Genomic DNA, 18,313 nt, shown 5'->3' on the forward strand with positions numbered 1-18,313 from the left:
AAAAAATACGGTCAAATGGAAATTTAGCAACCCATTGACCGTAAAATAAGCCACTAAAAGCGTAAAGTCATTTACGCTTTGATTTTACCTTCAAACATTTTCTGGAAACCACACCTGAAGAGAGAGAGCTCAAGCACACTCCTCACACGATCCAAAACTCATCTCCAAGCTCACCTCAGCCAAGCTCCGGCCAACTCAGATCGTGCCGCCCCACCGCCCAGATCACGTCGCCCCACCGCCCAAATCACGCGCCAGCCAAGCTTCCTTTTTTTTCTCTCTTCTTCCTCAACTCTTCTTCTCCCTCTTGCTTAACATCACTGCCATCTAGATTGGAGCCTTGCATCTCGTTCTCGTCGTCACCACCCAAGACCGATCTCGTCGCCGCCGCTGAAGACCGATCTCGTTGACCCGATCTCCATCTCTTTCCTGATCTATCTCTCTTTTCCTCAATCTCTCACTCTTTCTTCCTCCCTCTCTCTTAGTTTGACTGAGTTCAGTTTGTGAATGAATGGAGCTAATAGATTTTTGTTTTGTTAACTGTATATATTGAAATTTTCCATTATAAAATTTGTTTGGAAGCTGAGAAAATGTAAGAAACTAGTAGAATTTTGGGTTTTTAGAATGCAACCATATACCTGAAAACATTTTCTAAAACAATTTTCATAATATAGCCAAACACTTCAAAATATTTTCTTTTCCCAAAAATATTTTCACCTGAAAATATTTTACACTTTGAAAATATTTTACAATGGAACAAATGCAGCCTTAGCCCTTAGATGGTATCATATTGCACAGAACCTCAATCTATATAAATTAACTAGAATTTTGGTTCTATAACAAAAAAAATTAGGACTCCTAATAGCTGAACTCTTTTGAATTTATAGGCATATTATGAAAAGGTGCTTCAAGATATTAAGATTCTCTCCATTTGAAACTGATTAATTTCATAATTCAAATTCAATATTATAAATCTGAAAGTGTATTCAGTATCACATTATTGTAAATTTTAAATGACATAGCACTCTATACACCATCAAATCTAGAAAATAATTCAAATCTATAAAATAAAATTTTAATCGTGAAGTAAAATCTCTTTCATGTTAAGTGAAATAAAAAAGATAACGTTCCATTTTGTGTATCGACCTAAGTAACCAATTGGTCTAGTGACACCTCTCCTTGCGTCTCAAAATACAATAAATGGGGAGGAATTTATTTAGAAAAAAGGATCATCCATCACGATTAGGTAGCCGAATGAAAAGAAAAAATAAAAGTTTCTAGAAGAAGAAAAAGAAAAGAATAGTGTGGACAAAGGGCTACTGTTTAGCCCAAAAAAGGTGAAGTACAGAACCTACTCCATAACTTTAACCAATAAAGTCTTTCGGAGTTGGGACTTTAAATCATACTTCTCTCCAAATGGGAATGCTCTCCGATATTTCAATTCAGCCTTTGGATTAAACAAAAAACATAAAGAAGTTCGCCAACAAACATCACTTGGCATATCAAAAGGTGAGAAATTCCCATTTTGTTACACACTCAAGGTCTTGCTTGCCAGTTGCCAGTTGCCAGTTGCCATGAAGCTTAGTCAAACAGCTTACGGAACTTTGATTCTCTAAAAAAACAAAAAAAAAAAAACAACAAGAAGAAGAACATATGGAACTTTTTTCTACGTGTGTACCTGTCATCCACCACCAAGCAAGTTTTTTTTTTTTTACATTGTCCAAATGGGAGCAAATTCAATCTCTAATCTTCACTTACCAAAAATTAAATTAAATTAAATTAAAACAATATCTCAAATATAACATCCATAGTAATGGCAATGTACAGAACAATTTAATACAAGGAGATAAACACACGTAACAGCTGAGAGGTATTAACAGAATATCAATTCAAAATGCCTGCAATAAGAAGTTTATGCATCTAGGTGCTCTTGCCAACTTTAAATCAACTGCAAAGCTGAAGGCATAGCCCTTGGATTTCAGAATTGGTTGCGTTTGGCAATGTATATGTACCGGATTTACCATTGTTTGAGCAAGTGATGCTCAACTGGTTGCCTGTCTGGGTTGTCTGCATATAAGAAGATATTCCAGTAACATCATGCACAGCTAGATGATATAAATAAACGCAATCGAACTAACATAGAGACTGTTGAACAAAATCAACACACGCAAAAACAATAAAAGTCAATCAACACATGACACAAAATTTAATGTGGTTTGGACAACACTAACAAAAAAAAAATATCCACTTTCAATGACAAGGATTACAACACACTCACAAATTCTTACATAAACTAATCTAAAGTAAATTCCCAATAAACCCACAGCTTTAAGTGCTCTAACACTAACACACTACACACAAGGCAAACTAGAAAAAGTTTGGTCTTCAAAACTATCTTATTAGATAAATTTTTTCTTGCAACTCTTTCTTCTAACTATCCAAATCCCCAATACACCACAAACCGTGATCTCACACTAAAACACAAGACAAACTAGACAAAGTTTAGTCTTCTGGCTATCTTACTAGATGAAACATTTGACTTCTAACTCTTTCATCTAACTATACAAATCCCCAAAACACCCACAGGCCATATGTACTCCCATACTAACACACAATACAAACTAAACAAAGATTATCTTCTAACTATCTTACTAAACAAAACATGGTCTTCAAACTCTCACACACATCAAAGCAAAACCCATTTTAGCGCTACCTACATATAAGATTTCAATATCTATTCTTTGGTAGACAAGGAATACGTTTCTTGATGGAAAATGAAGACAACATTGCTCTCTTTTTACAATGAATGAACCTTTTTTTACAATAAATGAACCTTTTTTTTTCCTCACCAAGAAAACTCATATAAGTAATCCAGACGGGCAAGGAAACCTCCAAACCTTTCCCCCATTAGAGTGGACTTAACAGAGACTCTTCTTATTCTTAGTCCTAAGTTCCGTACATGTCAAAATATGCATTGGCTTAATCCATATATGTTGCACAAAATTTAAGAAATACAGATTATTTTGAACTTATGTTTCAACAATTCTTACTTTTTATTTTTCTCTAATTTTTCACTAGGAAGGATAGTTAATTCAAGTTTGGATAAATCAAATGGTTGTATAAAATACACTTCCACTAGTGTAAAATCAAAACACACACATACCGATATCTTTCAAGTTTCAAACCCAAAAGGTAGTAAGCATTTTCCACCTCTGCCACACTATGGGTAAGTACAATGCAAGCATTGTTTTTTTAAAAAAATAATAAGTATGTTCAATGCAAGCATCTTAAAGAACTACCACATTGTTCACCATCAGACAGGACCACCTCAAGCTAAAACCCCACTTAGTTTGAAGCCATCAAAACATTTACAATAGTGCCTAATATTATCCTCCAATTTTAACTCGTTTAAAGACAAGAAATACTAAAATTATTCTTTAATAATAATAATAATAATAACACTTCAACACCCAAGAAACTCAATTAGGTAACCAAGAAAAATTGGAATTTGAGCAATTTTCAACAAAGTGTTCTAAAAATGAAAATGGTTGGCACATGTCATGTACATTTCCCATTTTTTCATCCCAGTTTAAATATTTAGACACATACACAAAGAAAAACAAAATCGGTGTTAGCATAGTTACCGAGCAGGATACAGGCTGCGTGTTGCAGCTCCATTTTGAAGTGGGGACACAAGACAAATAATGACACCAAGAACAATGATCATTTGCATCAACTCCCCGGAGGAGCAAAACCATGCCAACAGTAAACCTGTCAAAAATAGTAATTAAGAATAGACTCTCAAGTTAAACAGAATTTAAATTTCCCATGGCATGAAGATCAAAAGTCACTAGAAATAATTCATAACGGAAAGAAGAAGACCCACAAGCATTTTTACAGAAGTATCATCAGCAGAACTTTCAGCGTTTTCTACTTTTCAACAGAACCATTATCTGTTTCTACTTTTATATCTATACCCTCCCTCAACCCACGCCAGGGGGGAGGGGGGGGGGGTGTTTCCTTGTATTCTTCTCATATATTTTTCCATGTGCAATTTAGTAAATCAATAACTGCTGAAAAAGGAGAAATTGACTTCAGGGCTTACCCAACAATTAAAAGGACTAGAGAAATAACCCACAATATGCACTGGTACATCTTGAATTTAGGTTTATTTGAAGCAGTAGGAGCATATCTTTGGCTAACCCATCCAAATTGCGGGCGTATCAGAAACACAAACCCAAGAAGAAAACCAGAAAAAAATCCTCCAATGTGAGCAAAATTGTCCATGTGTGGGAGGATTCCCACTGCCAAGTTTACCACAACGATGATCACGAGGGTCAATAATGCTGCAAACTGGACATTTGCACAAAATTACTAACAAGAATGTCACAATTACTCTAGAAGTCCATAACTCAAGTAAAAGGATTTTGATAAATACCTTATTAGCATACAATGTCCAATTAGTTATGAGTTCAGAAAGCATTCCTCCTAATAAGCCAAAAACTGCACCAGAAGCACCAACAGAGATGTTTGTCTGGATGAAAAGTGAAGATAACATGCTCCCCCCCAATCCAGAGATTGCATATAGCAACCCAATTCGTACTGTAATATAACCATACAAGCGTTAGGCAAGTACTGTGAGCTAAACTCTCTGAATATAAACCTGCAATAACACATAATTGGCACATGGCTTATGCAATGCATGCGAAATCATGAAGCTTAATTATGATTTGCAGATCAATCAGAACTGAGAAAGACTGTAACCCTTGATTATTCACCAACCAAGTTAGAACTGATGAAAAATTTATAGACATTACCAGCCTTGAGCTACACACATCAATCAGATGACCAACAATCAAAGATGTGATCACTTAATACCCAAACCTATACTTCACTACTTATAAATTTATATTTGTTATTCTTCTTAGTTGTTGAAGGTAATCAAGTTTATTTTTCCAACAAAAACAATAATCAAGAGAGAGAGAGAGAGAGAAAAATCCAATCCATGTTGCTTGTGCATTATAGTTTGTTAATATGCTGCTGCAAGGCTTTATGGTTGTGATAGATTATATAGTTGCTTATTCAGTGTATCTCAGTGATTTGGATATACTTTTCAATCAATTATGAACATTTGGAGCTGGTTGATTGGAAATTACACTAGACATATTTAGGACTCTCTCAAATTGATGAAGTCAAATGTCTTTTTCTGAGGTTGATTATCTGGAAGCAAATCTAAAGGCTTCAATTTAGAGAGTAATTAGCAACAAGGTAAATGTTCAGCTTATAAGCAATAAGAGTATTGAACTGAATCCAAAAAGTGATGCTGATGTTTCAGATCATTTAGCATATATTCAGAATATTGAGGACTGAATTATTCTATAATATACAAACAAATAAGAATGAAAATTTGATTTTCAAAGATACATACCAAAGCCAAATTCACGCTCAAGCCGAATTCCAATAACTAAAAGACTCAACATGTTTGCCAAAATATGGAAAAGCCCAGCATGTAACCAATTGCAAGAAATGAGGCGCCACCCCTGGTGGCCGTGTACCACTTTATTCACATCCAAAGCCCCCATCTTTTCTAGCCTAAACCCACAAACAATCAAAAGTTACTTATTAATTATAAAATAACTTAGCAGGAAAAAAAAAAGTGCTAGAAGTCGCAGTCAAATTGGTTGTGCAAAGAAACAAGAAAAGAGCTTACGTAGAAGAGGAAGGACCAAGAAGAGGGTTCTCCTTGAAGGGTTGGAAGGAGAGGCGACCCAAAAAGGTAGCAATGCAAGAGACAGAGTTCTTGGGGCAGTTGTTGACGTACATGGTGATGAAGAACACGATTGTATTGGCAATCACAACAGCAGGTATCATCCAAGGCACCCATTTCTTGAAATGCTTGACTTCTTGGTAAACAGCAGGGCTTGCTGTTGCTGATGTTGATGATGGTGGAAGTGGAGGTGGGTCTATCTCAACTGGGTGTATCATCCTTCTGCTGTGACGCTTGGAATTGATCCTTATGTGGACCTCTGATGGTTGAACACCCGCCATTGAAGAACAATGAAGCTAGGAAGTGTTTTTTATTACTGTTTTAGAGGATCAGCTATAAAAGAAGGAGGTTTAGGCTGAAACTGAATTGATGAAGGTTGCGAATTCTGAAATGGTGAATGTGGGAAAGGGAATGATTAGAAAAAGTAAAAGGATTAGAACTTAGAGAAAGAGAGAGAGTAAAGGTCAGAGAAATGTGGCTGTTTATTTAGTCAGCCACCAACTTTTAGCTGGGAAGCTACTCTACCTTACCGACAGATTCCGCTGCTAATTTTTTTATAAAGATAAAGAAAGAGAGCCCGGAACTTGTTCCACGTGGCTTATTATGATTGCTGTACTGTGCATAAACATATAAACTGGTTTCAGTTTGACTCATCTGTTAAATGTTTCGAACAAGAAACTTTGAGTTTACTTTAGACTCTGCCGGCACTAAAAATTAAATGATGTCTTTGGTCATAACCCCCATGGATATGGATCAATCAATCATCAACGGGATTCAGCATCTTCAGCTCACTAAAGAAGAAGAAGAAAGCATCTCCATCTCAAACACCAGCAGATCAGATTTAATAGAAGAGTGTGCTCTGAGCTTATTTGGTCGGCTTCTAGCAGATCGGCACCAGAACATGCGAGCTTTGAAGAGTACCTTACGATCTGCTTGGAAGATGGGTCAGGATTTAAGGATTGTAGATGTTGGGAATGGTATTCTTCAGTTCAAATTTAACTCCAAATACCAGATGGAATGGGTTGAGCGTAATGGTCCATGGAATTTCGATAATAATCTATTACTCCTGTGTAGGTGGACAAAGGGGTTATCAGTCAACAATATTTCGTTCACCCATTCCCCATTTTGGATACAGGTATGGGGTCTCCCATTTGAAAGCATGTCTGAAGAGGTTGGTAGGGACCTGGGTAACAGCTTGGGGAAATATATTGAGTCAGATAAGAGATCTTGGCTTTCAGAGCAAGCCAAATACATGAGAATACGCGTGGATTTACCCATCAACAAGCCGCTGCGGAGGGGCGGTAACATTGTCAATCAGGATGGAGGTAAGTTCTGGGTTACCTTTAAGTACGAAAGACTTCCTAGCTTTTGCTTCCATTGTGGCCTTCTTGGTCATGATGAAAAACATTGTAATGGAGTTTCAAGCAATTCTGAAGCTCCCAGGCAGTATGGTGACTGGTTAAGGGCAAATGGAGGTTCTAAGAGTGGGCCTGAAAAAGCTAGAAAGATGGGCAGTGATGGATTTGAGGTGCAGAAAAATGATAGTTCAGTTGATCGGCAAGCTCCGATGACCTCCAACTCGGCAGATATGGAGGCGGAGCAGGTGACTCCATCAACTCTGCAAAGCCACACGAATTCCGAGAATTTGAATTTGAACTCAGGACAAGATGGCACATCAGATACGCAACCTGCAGAAAATCCGGAGTTACGTGATAAGGTACGCCCATTGAGCCTTGAACCTTCTCCTGTTAAGCATGCACGTGATCTCCATTATACGGGTGGGTTGGGAAAAGAGGCAGGAGATGAATCCTCTGTAGTGGGCCGCCCAAAACTTTCACCATCTGAGGCCCATGAAGTCACTAGCCCACTGAAGGCTTTTAAAACGTCCACTAGTAACCTGGAAACTACCAATACGCAATTAAGCCCAATAAGAGGAAATTGGAAGAGAGTTGCCAGAGCCCAAGGAAAAAAGTTACAAAATATTGACCCACATACACAAAACGTGAAGGAGCTTTCAGGCTCTAAAAGACCAGGCAGACTTGATTTCATGGATGAAGATGAAGGTACGCCTCTGAAAAAATTGCGTGACTCAACCCTTACTGATACATACAACAACCAAGAGAGATCGGCGGTGGCTGCTGAGCAGCACCGCCGGAAGCAATGAATTCCCTCTGTTGGAACTGCCGGGGAATTGGGAACCCCCGGACAGTTCATGCGCTTGGCGATTATGTCAGGCGTTGGAATCCCAAACTGGACAGCGAGGAGATCATATGGCGGCAACGCAGTAAGGTTCACTGGTATAAGGAAGGGGACCGGAACACAAAATTTTTTCATGCTCGAGCGTCGGAAAGGAGGAGGAAAAATACTATATTGGGGCTATGGAATGATAATGGTGAATGGTGTGAGAGTAAGGAAAGTATCACAGCCATTGCAATATCTTATTTTGAGAACATATATTCCACCTCCTTCCCCACGGGTATTGAAGAGATCACTAATGCTGTTCCTAGACGTGTTACAGAGGAGATGAACGCAGAGCTCACTAAGGTTTTCACAAGAGACGAAGTCACTAAAGCGCTTCAACAGCTCCATCCCACCAAGGCTCCCGGTCCCGACGGTATGTCTGCAATTTTTTATCATAAATATTGGGATATTGTGGGGTCAAATATCACAAATATGGTGTTAAATGTTCTGAATTCCAATCTACCTATGACTGAAATTAACAAGACCAATATCTCCCTCATCCCAAAAACAAATCATCCCACAAAAATGACAGATTTTCGTCCCATCAGCCTGTGTAATACCACATACAAACTCATATCAAAAGTCCTAGCCAATAGATTCAAAACCATCTTACCAAGCATTATCTCAGAAAATCAAAGTGCTTTCACCCCTGATCGCCTAATCACAGATAATGTTCTTGTGGCTTTTGAATTTATGCATTATTTAAATCATAAAAATGATGGGAAGGAAAATTACATGTCAATTAAACTAGATATGAGCAAAGCTTTTGATAGAGTTGAATGGAATTTTATTAAGGGTGTGATGGTGAAATTGGGTTTTGCTAATAAATGGATTGATCTTATTATGCATTGTGTCTCTTCTGTGTCTTACTCAGTGATCATAAACGGTGAGGCTAAAGGAAACATCATCCCTTCAAGGGGTATTAGGCAGGGAGACCCCCTTTCTCCTTGCTTATTTCTCCTTTGTGCTGAAGGTCTCTCCGCACTCATTCATGAAGCAGCTCGTAACCAACAGATTAATGGAATTTCAATTTGCAGAGGTTGCCCAAGAATTACTCATCTCTTCTTCGCTGACGACAGTCTCCTTTTTTGCAAAGCAATGGATCAAGAATGCCAAAATCTTGTCAATATTCTCAATAACTATGAAGTGGCTTCAGGTCAGAAAATCAACACTGATAAGTCATCAGTCTTTTTTAGCCCAAACACCCCACAAGAGGTGAGGGAGAGTATTATGTGCATTCTTGGTCCTATGCAAGATTCCAGGCACAACAAATATTTGGGGCTCCCATCCATCATTGGGAAATCAAAATCCCAAGTGTTTGCTGAAATTAAGGATCGGGTTGCCAAAAAACTAGCTGGTTGGAAAGGAAAACTCCTTTCAATTGGTGGGAGGGAGATCCTCATCAAGGCAGTTGCCCAAGCAGTGCCTACATACACTATGAGCTGCTTCCAACTTCCTAAGACACTATGTAAGGACTTGGAGAACATGATGCGAAATTTTTGGTGGGGGCAAAGGAATGAGGAGAATAAAATAGCATGGGTTAGTTGGAGAAGAATGTGCAAATCAAAGTTTTATGGAGGAATGGGTTTTCGAAACCTCCAAGCCTTCAACCTTGCCATGTTGGCCAAGCAAGGATGGAGAATCCTAACAAACCCAAATTCTCTAATGGCTCGAGTTTATAAAGCCAAGTACTTTCCTCATGTGGATGTGCTCAATTCCAAGAAAGGCAGCAACCCCTCCTATGCTTGGCGTAGTATTCACAATAGCCTTGAAGTTATTAGAAAGGGCACAAGGTGGAGGGTAGGCAATGGGCGAAGAATTCATATTTGGGATGATAGGTGGCTGCCAACTCCTTCTACGTACAAAGTGATCTCGCCCCAAACAGATTTTGAAGGTTTCCCCATGGTGTCTTCTCTCATTGATTACGACACTAAATGGTGGAAAGTTGAGGTGGTAAGGTCCATCTTCTTGCCTTTTGAAGTTAATACTATTTTGAAAATCCCTCTGAGTTATAACCTTCCTGATGACAGCCTCATATGGATTGGCAACAAAAAAGGCACATTTACAGTCAAAAGTGCTTACCATATTGCCTCAAGTATGGTGGACCTAGACGAGGATGGAGAATGCTCATCTGGCAATGAAAGGACCTCTCTATGGAAGAGAATCTGGCACCAGAAAATTCCACCAAAACTAAAAATATTTGCTTGGAGGACATGTGTCAATGGCCTTCCTACTATGTTTAATTTGAATCATAGAGGTATCCACTGTTCAAGTTTCTGCCCTCTTTGTGACAAGGCCATTGAAACCACAGCCCATGCTCTTTTCCACTGTGATCATGCTAAGCTAACTTGGGCTCATTGGCATAATTGTCCTATTGATTTATCCCACTGTACCAGAGAACCAGTGGACTTTGCATTGGCCATTGCTGGAAAAGACTCCTCCTTTGCATTGGAACTCTTCTTTGCTGTTGCTTGGTCCATTTGGTGGAATCGTAATCAAGCTCTTCATGATGATTCTGGTGCCCCTCCAAGACAGATTTGGGATATGGCTAATCGAATCCTTGGTGAGTATAAGGAAGCATGTTCATTCTCTAATCTTCCACAGGTCCCTTCTTTGACCAAATGGAGTGCCCCCCCTGCTGGTTTCTTCAAAATAAATGTTGATGGCGCCACCTCGGATGATGGTAAGCCATCTAGCATTGGCGTGATAATCCGAGACTGCCAAGGCTCCCCCACTGCAGCCTCCAGCAAGGTCCTTTCATCGCCTTTTTCAGTTGAAATTACAGAAGCTTTGGCTTTACAAGAGGGTGTGCTGCTAGCATCAGAGATGGGGCTCTCCAAAGTTATTTTTGAAGGTGATGCCCTCTCCATTATACAAGCTGTCAATGAAGGTAACGTAGGTGGTGACTTTGGGCACATTATTCAGAACATAAGGGACCTTTCTTTGTCTTTTTCTTGGTGTTTATTCCAGCATCTGAACCGGAATGGCAACAGAGTTGCCCATGATCTTGCAAAAGAAGCTAGGCGGTCTGGTGTATCTCAAGTTTGGAAAGGTGTTGTTCCAAGTGTTGTTGAAATTCTCATTTGTAATGAACGTGGCTTGTAACTGCTCTGCAGTTTTGCTCTCTGTTGTAACTTTGTTTCTATTGAATGAATGCTTATATTTTCCCATCAAAAAAAAAAAAAAAAAAAAAATAATATTATAGGTTAAAAAATAATTTTTTTTATGATGTAACGGAACTTTACTCACATTAACTGCACATCGCAAAATATACTATACACTAATTCCTTAACAATCAAATATGAAATTTTTTTATGTACTACTCAAAACAAAAAATACAACAAAGATGAAAAAGTAATGCTTTTATGTACTGTTTTGGCACAAAAAAAAAAAAAAGGAAAATTTTGTTTGTCTTTTTGTCTATGAAAGAAAAGAAAAAATATCTTCTTTGCCTTGCCTATGATATTTATTATTCCCATTTGGAATTTCCAAATAGGTGGATAAGATTTGCAGCTTTATACTAATTGGATTTCAGAGGAAAATAATTCACATCATTCCAATTTTGGAATGATGTGAATTATTTTCCTCGTGAATTATTTTCCTCTGAAATCCAATTAGTATAAATTGGAATGATGTGAATTATTTTCCTCTGAAATCCAATTAGTATAAAGTTGCAAATCTTATCATTACTTTTGCCTGTCTTTTTTTTGGGTCCATATCAATTTGGCTTCAGAATCGTTGAGCTGATGTGGTTGTGGTTGCGGTTGTTCACAACAGCCCACCTGTAGATAAGAAACTAAAAATAAAGTACTAAATTTCAGGTTGCGTTTCTTAGAAGTTAATTAAACCCACGATGATAGGTGTTCTTTAATAAATTTGGCCACCTATCTTGTAAATATAAAAATATTTTAAGACAAGCCATTGTAGCATACGTGTAGAAATTATTTTTTTGAAATGTAATAAGTCAACACTATTTTTATAATATTTTCATAACAAAATCATAAATAATAAGTTGTTATTAGTTTTAATTTAAATTTACTACTAAAATTATTTTTTTCTATTAATAATAACATGTGATGATTTACCACTTATAATCTATTATCAAAGTAGCCTGAAATCCAAAATAAAAATACCTAAATTTTCCTTTGTTCATGATACATGCGTCAAGTCAAACGTCTCAATATTCAAGGCAAAGGGGATGATAATTTTTTTTTTTTTGTAAGAGTGTTTCAATCTATGACGTTTGTTCCTGATGATAGCTCTTTATCATTAGACCAATATACCAATCAGTTTTTGGTGTAGACAAGAATTAAATCCCAAATTTTTTATACAACTATCAGAGATTTTACCAATTAAACTAACTAGAACCCACAAAAAATAATATAATTACGGACCTACTAGATGACAATTTGGTGATTTGGTCCAATAACGTCCGGAATTGAAATTATCATAATTGAGATGTAAAATAGTTAATTGCAACCTGTACCAATCAGTCAGTCCATTTTTTTTTTCCCCTCAAATCAATCATTCACTCCATTTGTCACTGAGATTTGGATGAAATATTGTTTTAACTTTTTATAAAGACCCCTTCAAAAAAAAAAAAAAAAACTTTTTATAAAGATATTTGGAGGAATATAACAATAATTTCTTTGTCCAGGCTCAAAACTATAAAACTAGGTAGTAGGTAGTCATGACGTTAATAATCAAGCTAACCAGCCTAACATGATAATCAGGTCAACGTTTAGGCATCCATAAACTGGAATGAGTAATAACTAGAACACCCATTTAGATATCTCGTAGTTAGTACCTTATTTGCACAGAATAACAAAAATATATAATTTGTGATAATTTTTATGCTAAATATATGACAAAAGAAAACTAAAATGCGTTATAAAAAATTAAAAGCTAACTTCTTAAAAAAAAAAAAAAAACTAATTTTGGTAAATTAGAAGGGGGAAAAATGAGACAAAAAGCAAAAACTTTTAGTTAAAAGCGAGTAAAAGTTTTTGCCAAAACAGACGTGTTGTGTCTAATCCTAAGTCTTTTTTTTTTTTTTTTTTCTTCTTAATAACTCTAGGAATAGAATAAAATTTACAAAATATTTCATAAATGTTGTGATGACAAATTTTTTTTTTTTTTTAATTTTAATGAGAGATGATAAATTGTTAATGGTAGATGCATAATGTTAGTAGTAGATCTATATAAAAACCAATAAAACCTGCCAATTTAATTAATGTGAAAATAATTGTATATGTAGCCTTATTCTTCTTCTTTTTTTCCTGATAATCCCAAGTCATTGAGTTCAAGTTTTCTAATGACTTGAAAGATACTTTAGGAGGCATTTGGTTCACTATAATGTACTCTTAATGATGCACATTACGATGATGTGATATTAAGATTTCTGGTTTATTTTATTTTTCTATTACCATAATTTAAAATTACAAAAAATGTCACATTATTTTAATCTCATCACCTTCGTTTTCAAAAAAAAATCTCATCACACTGGGAGATAGAAATTCTATTCTTGTATTAAGATTTCATTAATGTAAGATTACAATAATGTAATATTATAACGTAATGTAACATCAAGGCAAACTAAACATCCCTCTCAAATGATTTTTCTCTTTAATTACCATAATTCCATAGTGAATAAGTATATTAATCGATATTAATAGCATTCGTGCCTTCTCATTAGTCACCAAATCAACTCACACAATGCCTACAATGAATACGGTCTCATTAGTCTCCAAATCAACTTGCACGATGCCGAATCAATGAATATGGTTTGGTTTCATTTGTCACCAAGATAACTCGCATAATGACCCCATCAAGAATGGTATCCATATATTAAGCCTTTGATTCTTTTAGTAAGGTGATCAAAGATCAATGTACCTCAAAGATCAATGGGCCTGAAAACTGCCTGAAGAAGGAAATTGTTGCTGCGTATCCATAATTGATTGATATGGATGTTTTTTTTTTTTTTCACTCCTAATGCATCGTCAAATAGATTCGATTGATTAAGACAAAGATTATTTTCCCTAACTCAAGAAGTGAGTCGTGAATTACACCCTGAGTGGTTAAAACTTAAAATCCATTATTTGATTGCACCTTTAAGAATAGTAGTACCTACTGCTAGTTCTAGCCTGATAAATAATAGGGTAAATTACACCAACTTCTTTTCAAATTTATTGAGTTGATCTCTCAAACTTTTGTAAAAATGACACTCCCTCTTGAGGTTTTTATAAATTTTATAGATAAATCCATGCATGACTTTCTTTACGACATATATTGTTAGGGTTTTAGGCTCAAGTTGTGCCAAAAATTAACAATTTTAAACCAAATAGTTAATGAGTCCACTTATTAATTTTTTGGTTCTCAATTGGTTAAATCAAACAACATGCCACAATGGTTAAATCACCCATGAGACAACAAGATGATGACCCATGAAAAACCAATAGAATAACTTGTGCAACAACAAAAAATGATGGGGAGGGTTTAACCTTACAATCCTAAGGTAAACAAAATTCACTAGAATAAAATTGAAATTTATACAATAAATTTAATCCCAAATCTATTGATATCTCATGTAATAATTACTAACGTAACCTCATGCAGTTCCAAACCCATGGACTCTTCTATTTTGGAATTTTTTGCAACCTCTTGCTCAGAGTACCCACTTGAAGATTTGTACCAACAACTTCGATGAAACTGCATTGTAGCAACTTCACTTCAATCACTGGGAGCATGTTTGGTGATATTGTTCTAATAATATTATTTGTATTTTTTGGAAATACATGTGGAAGAAAAAATGTGTAAAAATACGTGTAATATTACTTAAAACTGAAAATATGTGTTTAAACACATGTATCAAACTGGCCTAGATCTTTAGAACTTAAATTGGATCTTCGACTGATGCTCCTAAAGATTTGGGAAATCTCCAATGCTCATGTACAAAATACAACTCCCAAAAGTCTCGAAAAACATACTCTAAGATTGCTTTTATATCACTCCCCTTTGAAGGTTTTTATGAATGAGTAGCAATCTTTTTTCTAAATATTGAATATTTTGTTAGTGAAGTATCATCGTGAGAGGGCAAGAACTTATATGTTGCATTTATAGACACCTTAAGCAAGAGAGTGTCATTTATACAAATGTTGAGGGTAGTGTTTAAATCTCAATTGAAGTCTTTTTTTTATAGAAGAATTTCAAGTGAAGTCGGTGTAATTTACCAAAAAGAATATATATATATATATATATATAAATGTTAATTGAAGTTGTTTTTTTTCCTCTGAATTTAAATTGCTAGTTTTGGTATTGCAAGCATTAAATTTATTAAATCACAAACCTCTCATGCATATTTTTGTTTGGATTTTTATCGATATGATATGTCAATATCCCCTTAAAAAAGTATGATATAGTAACAAAATAAAAGTTCATTACAAAATAAGCAAAAAAATATTTAAGTAACTTTTTAACATAGGGATTCCAATTGTGCTCCAGTAATAACATTGTAACAAAAATTTGAAAAAAGTATCATAGAACATTTTCCTTTACAATTTTTGGTAACCCATTTTTGCCAAATATCTGCACATCCATTCGCCTCCTGACAAATGTGTTTAATGGTAAGTTGGTAACCTGCTATGGTTTTTCTAGCTTGTTCTTGCTCATACACAATATTTGATATCAGAGTTCAGAGGTGGAGGATGCTTGTTAGTAGAGTTGTTTTTTTTTTTTTTTTCAATAATTTTTTTTTGTTAGTAATTAGCCAAGTTGAAAGAAGTAATTAATCAATTTCTAACATTTATTTTTTATTTTTTAATATATATATATACTAAATCTAATTGTATATGTATGTGAAATTTCTTCTTAGAGACTTAAATCTCGGCTTTTACTCCTCCCACAACCCACAAGCACTTATACTTGTAGAGTAACCATCGTATCAAGGGTGTGCGGTGGTTCTAACATTTATTTCTTAAATCCCCTTTACTAGGCTAAATTTAAACCAAATCTAATGGCCCAAAATTCCACTAATATAAATAATTTTTTTAAAAAAAATCCTCAATTATACTACTTGACCAACTTTTTTTTTTTTTTTTTTTTTTGAGAAGGACTTGACCAACCTATTTGAAGAGAAAAGCCTATAATCCATTGTCTATTTTCATTCCCAATAGAGTATCATCTTTTGTTGCTGTATGTTTAATTTTGTCTCTCAGGTGCATGCAAGTAAAAAATTGAAAACTCAAACTATACTTATTTACTTTTATTAATCTTGAAAGGCAGTAGTACAATTTCTTAAAAATGCAAAACTTTAAAACCCTTCAACAATCCACGTATTTGAGTGATAGCTTGGTGATACCAACATCCTCCGAGGTGCCTAGTATTTTGGATTCGAATCCCCTTAACAAAGCCAAGATTTCGAGTGGGAGGACAGAGCTCGTCACCAAAACTCACCATACTCACCAATCACCATTTGTATATTTCTTACAGTTTATAAATTTATTAGTTCTAGCACTAGGACACTAGCAGTCATCAATAAATGTGGACAAACTAAATTTATGTATACTCAATTTATAAATTTATTTTTTTCTCAATTTATAATTTCATTAGTTTTTAATTTATAAATTTATTTGTTCTTACTTTCTTAATTCTAGCACTATAGTGTGTGTGATGTTTTTAATTTGTTGAGTTTGTGTGGACATTTTTATTTCATTATGCAATTGTTTTTGTCTCTTTGCTTTTCTTTGATAAAAAATTCTAAACTAAAAATCAAATATCACATAACTTTATTAATTAATTTAACCATATGGTCCACACCCACACCCATTGCTCAGCTAGACTGCTATCCATTTATTTTTATTTTTTTTATAGAAAAAAAAACTTTATTACAGAAGTTGTTTAAAATTAATTTTGATGGACAGTTTTTAAGGCAGAAAACAGAGCTGGGGTTGATGTGGTTAAAACAATTCTTATCTCAGCAATTACCTCAAGCCTATCAAACTATTGAGATTGAAGCCTTTGTTACTACTCGAGCTCGAGCTGTCCAGATTGCCGCAGAGATTGGTATTTCTCATGCTATTTTGGAAGGAGATTCTGAGTTGGTTATGAAGGCTTTCTTATAGAAAGGTACTTCTTTATTTGCTTCCTATGGTTCTCTGATTCATGATGCAAATTTTTCTCTAGTTCATTTTCCTAGTTATATTACTCTCATATTAAGAGAGAAGGTAACAATTGCTCATAGTCTGGCTCGATATGTAATTAATGTCCCAAATTTACTAGTATGGAAAGAGAATGTTCAACCACAATTCCTTCTTCTAATCCAGGCTAATATAGCCGGCTTTTCTTAATAAAAGTTCTTGTCTTTTCCTTAAAAAAAATGGAATACAACTTCCAAATTGGATGGTAGCTCTTCTACCCAAACATCTAGACCTACAAATAAACTACCCTTCTTGCAGGGGCATGCGCTAAACAATTACCCACCCTTTTAACATGCTTAAAATTAAACCATTGTAAAGAACATGCTAAGAGTTTTGTCTCTTCAATAATGTTTCCATGCAAAGCCAGGAGTGAGGGAAGATCTGCTATCTCTCAAAGCCGAGTTGACCAAAGGAGAATCAACTTCAAATTCGAGCCTATGCAAACCAAGATCCTTGGCAAACTGAACTGCTGTACAAGCTGCAAGAGCTTTAAAAAATACAACAGAATTGGGAAGGGAAAGCTTTTGACTCATAGCAGCAATGACTAAGCCATTAGAGTCCCGAATAACAACCCCAATACCTGCCATAGAGCTCTTAGAGAAGATAGCCCCATTGAAGTTGCCAATCAAATGCACAAAAATTTTCTTTACCACTTCTCTTATTAAGTTTAAGTTTTGAAGGGGAAAAAAATTCAGCAGTTTTTGGGAAGTTATTTAATCCAAAATCTTGCATTTCTTGAAATCTGAGTACTCAAGAAACTAATTCTCCCCAAAAAAACAAAAAAAAAAACCCAAGATAATCCTAATCATGATAAATCATATAACGCTAACATTGAAGAGGAGAGAATCCTTTTGCAAAAGCATAATCATGGTCGTCTCTCTACAAGATGGAGAGATCCTTTTCCTTATAGGAATAGGACAATCCTTATAGTCTTATACAAGAAATATTTCCTACAATAAGCAAAATCACTCTTTCGGGATTGGTAATTCACAAAGAAATTGCATCAGGATAAGTCATATAACGCTAACATTGAAGAGAAGGGAAAGAAGAGTTACAATGCTACGCGAAGATCACAAAACAATAAAACCCAACAAAGTTTCCGAATATTGTGAGA

General features: G+C 35.4%; 1 protein-coding gene across 1 annotated transcript; it reads right to left on the reverse strand.

Annotated features, from left to right (window-relative positions):
- Positions 1–1,732: 1,732 nt before the first annotated feature.
- On the reverse strand, positions 1,733–6,452 carry LOC115953653 (RHOMBOID-like protein 2). The gene is made up of 6 exons (XM_031071397.1): positions 5,708–6,452; positions 5,426–5,589; positions 4,436–4,599; positions 4,103–4,350; positions 3,642–3,768; positions 1,733–2,064 (listed from the first exon to the last, which is right to left on the reverse strand). The coding sequence occupies exons 1-6, from the start codon at positions 6,043–6,045 to the stop codon at positions 1,942–1,944; spliced, it is 1,164 nt and encodes a 387-aa protein (XP_030927257.1). The 5' UTR covers positions 6,046–6,452; the 3' UTR covers positions 1,733–1,941.
- Between the last annotated feature and the right edge of the window lie 11,861 nt (positions 6,453–18,313).

The sequence above is a fragment of the Quercus lobata genome, chromosome 7 (genome assembly GCF_001633185.2).
Source record: "Quercus lobata isolate SW786 chromosome 7, ValleyOak3.0 Primary Assembly, whole genome shotgun sequence".
Classification (NCBI taxonomy): Eukaryota; Viridiplantae; Streptophyta; class Magnoliopsida; order Fagales; family Fagaceae; genus Quercus; species Quercus lobata.

Coding starts and splice junctions, on each gene's coding strand:
- LOC115953653 (XM_031071397.1), bottom strand. CDS start 6,045: ATGGCGGGTGTTCAACCATCAGAGGTCCACATAAGGATCAATTCCAAG. Junction 3,769..4,102: donor CTAGTCCTTTTAATTGTTGG/GTAAGCCCTGAA, acceptor TATTTTTGACAG/GTTTACTGTTGGCATGGTTT. Junction 2,065..3,641: donor CGCAGCCTGTATCCTGCTCG/GTAACTATGCTA, acceptor TCTTATATGCAG/ACAACCCAGACAGGCAACCA.